General features: G+C 35.6%; 1 protein-coding gene across 1 annotated transcript in view; it reads left to right on the forward strand.

The window, feature by feature from the left end:
• The window catches only part of LOC107725093 (peripheral-type benzodiazepine receptor-associated protein 1-like), a 117,346-nt gene that overhangs the window by 63,807 nt on the left and 44,386 nt on the right, over window positions 1-9,153 (forward strand). Inside the window, exon 7 of the mRNA XM_016534236.1 lies at window positions 2,337-2,489. Coding sequence (XP_016389722.1) covers window positions 2,337-2,489 — 153 coding nt within the window. The remainder of the gene's footprint in view (window positions 1-2,336; window positions 2,490-9,153) is intronic.

The following is a 9,153-nucleotide window of genomic DNA, read 5'->3' on the forward strand; positions in this document are numbered from 1 at the left end:
TCGGTCTCTGTGAACTTGAGCGCGAAACTCTGTGTATATCTTTGCCTTACAGACGTTAAAAATATACCTATAGAGAGTGAAATGTCTACTTTCAAATGAACCAATTCAAATGTAAAACAAATATTCTCAAATTATGTAATCCGTATGAAACATGCACACAGGTGCATCACTACTGCGGAGATGACAAGTCAGTGTCAGTGTCTCCGACTTCATCTCTTAAACTGAAAACAAAGAAGGCACTAGTTTATCAAATTATTAAAATGTTAATGCAGTCTCCTTACCGTTTCTTACACAGCACTTCTGCCGGTGTGCTGTGGCAAGCTTTATGTGCGCTTGATCGCTTATTAGGCTATGAAGGCAATTAAAGGCTCATTATAATGATTTAAATGGTTTATTAATAAACATGTGATTAGTCGACTAATGCTTAAAATGAACGACTACTAGTCGACCAGAAAAATCCTTAGTCGAGGGCAGCCCTAATTGTTAGTTAATTTTTTGCCCTATACACCTGTTGTGTTTTGCCTAAAATGCATTTCAGTCATCAATGCAAAAGTACAGTCAATCTTTTAGGTTTTTCATGTAAGTCTGATTATTAAGACATTACATTGATTTTATACTTTTAATGCGATAGACGATGGGTAAATGATTGCAAAATATGTTTTTGATGGAACTATTCATTAAGTTTATTACTGGATTTATCTGCCCTTTTGTCTTTGGTGGATATTGAATCCTGTCATTTAGCATCTTTTGAAGTCAACAATACAATATTTAGCAGTTGACCTGACCAACCCGTCCAGTGTTTACTAATCAAACACACTCATGGCTCATTCAGTGCTCTCTTTCGTCTCGAATATAAAAAACCAAAGCACAGATTGAGCTTTTATTGACTTTTCTTGCTGTTGAATTTGTCCTGAATGACTGTGACTAGTTAAATACATTACAGATCTGTTCTTAAACAAGCTTCTGTTTTACAATGACTTTGAGCTTTTGATGTAGAGCAACAATACTGGTTACATAAGACAAGACGAAACTACACACAATACTGCAATAGAGGAGTGAATGATGACGTGTGCGTGTGTGCGTGTGTGTGTGTGTGTGTGTGTATGAGAGAGTTTGGACATAAAGACAGCGAATCCTCGCCCTTCACCCCTCTGTATGTCTGGTACACTGTAACTCTAGTCCACCTGTCAGCTCCCAGGTGCTCATGGGTAATGACTGACGCTCACAGCACAACACCTGGTACGCGCTTGTATCAGTCCTGTCTCTCTCTCACACATGCCCTTTGTTCCTAGTTCAGCTGATTCTGTCTTTTAGTTTGTGTTGTTTTAAATAATTCAGATATTAATATACTTGGATATGTTTTACAGTGTCTCCAGAGGAGTATTGTATAAATTTTCCCCAAACATTTTACAGTGCAAGTCAACTTGATTTTATTATATTATACTAAAGTTTATCTTGTTTTATTGTTATTTGCAGTTAAAAATATATTATTATTATTATTATTATTATTATTATTGCCAAGTCAAGCATCACTAGTACTGTTGCTTAAAGAATTACTGATTTGCATCAGATCTGGGGCCGGTTGCATAAACTGCTTAGACTAGTCTTAAAAAGATAGCCATCGAGTTATGCCGCCTTGCTGAAGAGACACACGAGTTTCTAAATTTTCTAAATATATCCCAGTTTCATTCAACGTTTCTACTCAGTTTGTTTATAAGTGAATACTGTTTAAGATGTCACCTAAATCAGCAAAGCAAAAGCCGAAAAAAGTAGGAACTACAGAAGTTACATCCGACTCCGAAAGCATGGAAGAGGTGGCGTGAGTTACACTCGTCGCCGGTTTGTGGAGATCAAGCTGGCGGCTTACACGCTACTACATGGTCTGTTGTTCCTATTTTTTTTAATTCTAGTTCAGAATTTTAGTCCTCCATAGTCTTATTTTTCATTTTGGCATTTATTTATTTTTTATTTTGCATCTGAATCATTTTATTTTATTTAGATCTCTTTTTTTTTTCTTAAAATATCTGACCAACTTGTTGATTGTAATAATTACTAAATTTATAACATGATTTCTGTGCAGCTGCTCATATATTTCAGTTCTCAGTTCCCTCATGCATTTTCATTATTATGACTTCTGTTGCCACCTGCTGGGGATGTCATATACTGCACATAGTCAGCATTTACTGAACACATGCTTTTAGTACATGGACATAAATTTTGAAGTCTAAACCTGGCACAGAAATTCATTTGTGTCACTGCAGGACCATTTATGTGAACTGCTCCTAAAGCTGTGAATGTGTGAATGTCATTGAGATGATTGATCACATCTCTCTCAGGGTCCTGTGGGAGTCAGTGAGTTTGAGCGTCTCCTGAAGGAGTCTCAGAAGGAGGTGTTGCGTCTGCAGAGGCAGCTGTCTGTCACCTCCACCAGAGACCAGAGCAGTGTGACGGCAGAAAACCCTTCAGAGAATCAGGACCGAGACAGCAGGGTGAGAGCAAAAACACGCCCATGTTTCCCAACACTGAGCAAAAACATCAGCATCTCTGATGCAACACAGGAATGCTTATATTATATAACATATTATTTATTCCTTATTTAGCAAAAAAATATGAATTATTTAAATGGGCCAATGGCAGTGTTATTTTAGTATTATTGAGATGTATTTTTTATTCATATTTTGGAGTAGTTTTTATTTGTGTATTTTGCATTTTTATTTTTATTTTATCTGCAGTTTTAGTGATTTTGTTGTGTTTTTGAGATTTTTTAAAATGCCTATTTAGCCTATTTTTGTTTTAGTTTGTTATTTTAGTACATCAAGTTAAATTACATGAAAATGACAAACAAAAACAGAAAAATATTTCAATAAAAAATGATATCTATTTTTATTTATTTAAATACATATTTTCTCATTTATAGTTTTTTTTATATTTTATTTCATTGTTTATTTTATTTCAAGAAAAAATATTTTCATGGTCAAATTTTAAATTTCCCTATTCAGTCCTCAATGTACATATTATTCTTTTAAATTTGCAGTTCTTGATTTGATGTTAAGGGAATTTTTGTTTAATTTTGTGTAGTTTATTTTAGAAAATGAGTTTAGTTTATTGCGTTTTAGTTTGTCAAAATAGATATCATATTTTCTTTTTTTATGGAGTGCTAAATATTTCTGACTACTTGTAGTCATTTCAAAATATAAAATATTTTCTGTACTGTTGCTCATGTTTCAGCTCTGTTACCTCTTCATAGTTGATTTTTTTCCCAACAAAGGTCTAGTCAGCTGTATTTTATTTTATTTTATTTACATATTATTACATATTATTCTTTTACACATGCAGTTCTTGGTTTAAATTTAAGGACATTTTTATTTAATTTTCTACAGTAATTTGTCTTTTTAGTGGTCGGTCACCTCGTGTAAAATCTGGGTCGTGATTCTTGTGAAGCAAAACCAGTTGAAAAGCGCTGGCCTGCATCATACTGACCAGTGTAGCGTAATCCTCTCAATCCACTGGTGAACTGTTGTAATGCTGTTATTGCTCGGCCGCTTCTCTGCGCTCTGAAGTGTCATTGATATAAACGATGTTTCTAGAGGATTCTTCCTGAACCGAGTCATTTCCTCTGTGAAAGCAGCCGGTCAGGAGTCGGATTATATGGTGTGTGTGTGTGTGTTATGATGTGTCTGTTCCTGTGGGGGTTTTCAGGGCTTATTTTGTGTTTACACTCAAATTAATGTTGTTTCTGCTCTTATGTAATGGACTACACCATAATCTGTAATACTAGCTAATGAGCAACTCTGTATACTGAAACCAGTGTGTGTGTGTGTGTGTGTGTGTGTGTGTGCGTGCGCGTGAAAATGCTTTCCCATATACCAATTTAATACTCAACTCTTACTCAACCAGTGATGTGAGTTTGGGCTAGGACTGACATCTGTTTATGGCAGTCGGGGGTGGAGCAGGTGCAGTAGACATGTTTAATTAGGAAAATTTATGACTGTTTATCCAGTTTTGGTTTTTCCAGTGTTGCAAAAATTATCACCTTTAAAGGAATAGTTCATCCAAAAATGGGTGAAAATGTGCTCACCCTCAGGCCATCCAAGATCAGATCAGATTTGGAGAAATGTAGCATTCCGTCACTTGCTCAGCAATGGATGCTCTGCAGTGAATGGGTGCCGTCAGAATGAGAGTCCAAACAGCTGATAAAAACATCACAATAATCCACAAGTAATCCACACCACTCCAGTCCATCCGTTAACATCTTGAGAAGACAAAAGCAGAGTGTTTGAAAAAAACAAATCCATCATGACGCTGCCTTCAGCTAAAATATGAGTCCATAATCCATTAAAAAGTTCTGGTCTGATTCAGGAGAGAAATCTGCACAGATCAAGCACTGTTTACAAGCCAAAACAGCTCTAAACAAATATATGGCAGGATTTTGATGTGAGAAACAACAGGAGATATGGACTCATATTTTGGCCAGAAGCAATGATTTCAAGTTAATAAGTCTTACTGATGGATTTGTTTCCTAAAAACATACTTGTGGATTATTGTGATGTTTTTATCAGCTTTTTAGACTCTCATTCTGACGGCACCCATTCACTGCGGAGGAACCACTGGTGAGCAAGTGATGGAATGCTACATTTCACCAAATCTGATTAAGAAAGAAACTCGTCTACATCTTGCATGGCCTGAGGGTGAGTAAATGTTCAGCAAAGTTTCATTTTGGGGTGAACTATTCCTTTAAGTCTAAATCAGGTTGATTGCATCAGTCTTTCTCATCAATATGTACATTGTGTGCATACTGTATGTGTGCAAAAGGCTTCTACCTAAATGCTTGAGGTTAGTTAGTGAAACGGCCAAACTTTTGACTATGTTGCACTCACTTTACTGACCATTTGAAGTTTCAATCTCAGCTGTCCTCACCGTCTCTGTAAAGCCTGGATGAGAATGGCGGTACAGGGTAATCTGGTCATTTCCACACACACACATAGAAATAAAGGGGCCATGTTGTGTGCGCTCTAATCCCCTTTGACAGCAGAATGGTACAGTCCCATAATCCTCTGGCTGTTGCCGTGGTAGCGTTGAGAGGGTTTTGGATGGTAGGTACGACTTCAGCCCAAAGCGAACCAAAGATTCCCGCAGCCGTACCAAACGCAGACTCTTTGCTTTCCATCGGCTCACAGGACAGGGGTAGGTCACTTTTACCTGTAGTGACGTGTTCATACTTTGAGCTGTTGCAGAGAAGAATGCATCGTGTAGCCGTGATAATTGCATGAATGCTGTAATGATGTAACATGCATGTGTTATATGAGATTGAAGAGTGTGCGCGTGTGTGTGCGTGTGGCGTCAGCGCAGGAGCGATTATAACACTCACCTGTCCTCATCAGCAGACGAGTGCTTGCGTCTGATTACGGCCCTTCCAGCTTCTCAGAACTCGCTTGCACAGTTGTGTCTTTGCATGCCTGAAGTATGTGCATAATTGTGCATGAAAGAATAGCTACAGAAGAAGCACTTTTAGGCCTAGTTTGGATGATGCATAACAAAATTTGGTGTTTTACAACAATTCGGCTCCGCCAGACGTGACAGTTTGAATATGCGAACAGATTGCAGTAGCAAAATGCCTGAAGACAGTCAATGCATTTAATGCATGTGCTATAAAAGCAAACCAGCGGCAGGCAGGCCAATCCATTAAGGTGCTCTTTAAAGAAGTGATCTAGTTACCCGTTTCAGTAGTCCACGGGGATTACAGCAATGTGCTTATAGTGAACGGAGGCCGGCGTATGGGGTCGAACAGCCTTAACGCAAATAAAATAAGACTTAAACCAAAGGTTCTGTTTCGGATCAGTTTATTTGGCTGAGTTTTCAGTCTTAAAGGTGCGGCTGAATAGGATGATGAGCAAGTGTTAGCTTTAGCCGCCAGCAGGCCTGTGCATGAGGACTCAGTATAAGGCAGTTTAACCCATAAAGTCTGTAATTTGAGGGTTAGTTTTGCATTTAATTTAGAATAAAGAAGAATATACTCTCATAACTGTTTGTCTGTGCAGATAATCAGAATGGGAGTTTTGAGCATATTAGCTTTACAGCTTTTTGTCCTATAAATTGCTCACTTATTGACCTCTCCATAATTCGACCTGTCAGTGACTAGCAACAGCATTTAGCATGTTGTAGTTAATGACTAGGACAAAAACAAGGTGCTAGTTTAAAATTTTGAATACTGCCATTTATAAGGTCATTGATATTAGTTATAAGTTGCTCTGTGTACATGCATTATCACTGTTGTGTTTGGTGTCTTTTCAGGATCATATGAACACAGACGTGCACATAAACACAGACCTGTTCATAACTTCAATGCAGTGTTCATGAGAATCGTTCATACATCAGCTATTCAAGGCAAGATGCTACAAGCAAATCATTGGTTGTTTTTCATGCACTAGCCAAATGTAAAGCTATTTTGCTTCTGTAGCATGTCTTCTTTTAGACTAGTGAAAACAAAATATCAAAAATACACATTTAAGCGTTAATTTTATAACACTTTATCTTTTTGCAGCTGTAGATTTCAGTTCCTTTATATCTTTTTAAAGGCCATGAGTTTTTCTCCACGTCAGCAGCACTTACATATACCAGCTTTATTCCCATCTATATATTATTCATATGTTGTTACCCCACACACGGGGTAAAAAGCATGGGGCAAAAGGCACACAGTATCGATACAAATACTTTAGCTAAAATAATGTTTTTTTAATAATGTCTAAGTTAATACTTGTTCAAAACAACCACTTTAGCAAAGTTTTTCTGCTTATTTTGATAAATAAAATAATAAAAAAAATTTTAAATATACTGTCATTAAAATGTTAATATAAAAATCTATTTTAAAATACAGAAACAAAATCATTTAAAAAAGTAAAGATTCTGAAAGCACTGAAGGAAATACCATAATAATTTTATATAGATTTACAGTAGTAACAACAAATTATATTTTATTATATGATATGATTATTATCATGTTTTTAAATATGATGGTTTCATTATAAACATGGTGATTACCTCTAAGATTGACACCCAACATAATGATATTTACCATCTGACAACCATGTCATGTCAACAAATGGAAAAGTCAGCCAATTATTGTGCCTTTAGACCTAACAGCAGGGGCGCTTTTTACCCCAAATACCATACTTTTACATTATTGTAAAAATTATTGAAAAACTGTTACTTCAATTATCTTAAACAAAACTGGGAATCATTAAGAAGAGCTTTTCCTCACAATATATTCAATAATTTTAGCGATTTTTATTTGCTACTTAAATCTACAACATTTTAAAAAACATCAAATATTAGATCAAGTTAGCACAGAATCAACTACACGAAAACACATCACTGCCAGGAGTTACTGCCCAAACTTCAAAGGCCTGTTTAAATGATTAAAACTAGAGGCATTTATGAACTTTAAGATTACTTTTTATCATGTAAACTACCTATATACATCATGTTATATGCACGTGTGTGGGACAGAGGAGAACACGGCCGCGTCACAGCAGAGTATGCTGCCCATATCATAAACTAAAGCACATGACAGACAGTTGTTGGAGAACACCTGAAAAGTGTGACCGAATGAACGATACTTGTCTGTATTTGCATTACACAAGCTGCGGTTCAGCTGCTTCTGCGCTGCCTCTGCTCTGCTAGTGTGAAACCGGCGTCATTCTGCACACGGGATGCACATAAGCACTTTGTGCCGCTCTTTATTGGAGCCATACCCTTTCGTATTATACTGAATGAAAGATTATTAATAGTCTTTTTTGTTCTGCTCTATCAATCATATGTTGCTGCCTTCATTACTGTGCTATGCATTTAAAAGAAATGTCTTTTAATTTTATAGTATATATTATATATGTATATATATATATATATGTATATAGGCTACTTGTTTTTCATGAATGTATTTTACAACAATACCAGTATTTTTTGTCATAGATTATGATTATATATATTTTTTCATTTGTTAATTTTCATTAAAATTAAGTTGTCTGTATTTAGTAGATTGTGTTTAACACACAAAAGAGGGATGATCAGGTCAACACACAGAAGTATAGAAATTCTACATTGATTTAAAAAATAAAAACTGCGCTGGTATCGGATCGGAATCAGCCGATACTCAGAATTTTTGGTATCGGTTCTGAAAAAATGGTATCGTTGCATCCCTAGTTTGGTTACACACATTCTTCAAAATTTCTTCTTCTGTTTTCAGCAGAATCTATCCAGGTTTGGAAAACATGATGAGCAAATGATGACAGAATTTTAATTTTTGGGTGAACTGTCCCTTAAAGATGTGCTTTTGAACCTCCACCCAGCATTTCCCATCTGTTAAATATTGCAGTTGCATGTGTCTGACAGTTTAATTAAAAGTGCATGCACAAATCTGTCATTATACATGTGTTTCAGGGACGCTGGAGTGTGAGCCTGGTCAACTGGCTTGATGCCACTCCTGCGCTTTTACTCCTTTCCTTTAAACGTCAGATGATTTCATGCATTATAAAGTTCAAATGACAAAAACAAAAAGGCTGATGCTCAATCAAGAGGTCAAATCTTAAACTTTAGAAGAAAAGTGCAGCACTCACTGTACAGACATAGACTTTGCTTTCTTTATATTTCTTCATTGAACTAAATTGATCTGAATAAAGATACTGTTGTCTTCTTAGAGCTGCCTTACAGCAGAAATCATATTTGTTTCATAGTTGAAGAACATTAATAATGTTGTTTTCTTGTTTATCACTGTGAAGCTGCTTTGAAACAATCTGTATTGCATAAAGCGCTATATAAATAAATGTGGCTTGATTATAAATAGTGATTATAAACATTTCAGCCAACTTCATGACCTTCATCAGACATCAACATGATCTGATTAGGTATATAAGGAATATTGGTAACACTTTACTTAAAGCCTTTATATATAATGCTTTATAAAAGTATATTAATGCATTAATTATGCCTTGTAATGCACCTTATGATGAATTATATAATCTCATGAATTATGACCTATTTATTTTTACACCTTTAGAAAGTATAAAGCATTTAAACGCATGTCAAACAAACCTTCAAATGCATTATAATTTTAGTTACAGTTATTTATATATATATCTATATATATATCTATATAAT

The sequence above is a fragment of the Sinocyclocheilus rhinocerous genome, unplaced genomic scaffold (genome assembly GCF_001515625.1).
Source record: "Sinocyclocheilus rhinocerous isolate Xijiao unplaced genomic scaffold, SAMN03320098_v1.1 scaffold1295, whole genome shotgun sequence".
Classification (NCBI taxonomy): Eukaryota; Metazoa; Chordata; class Actinopteri; order Cypriniformes; family Cyprinidae; genus Sinocyclocheilus; species Sinocyclocheilus rhinocerous.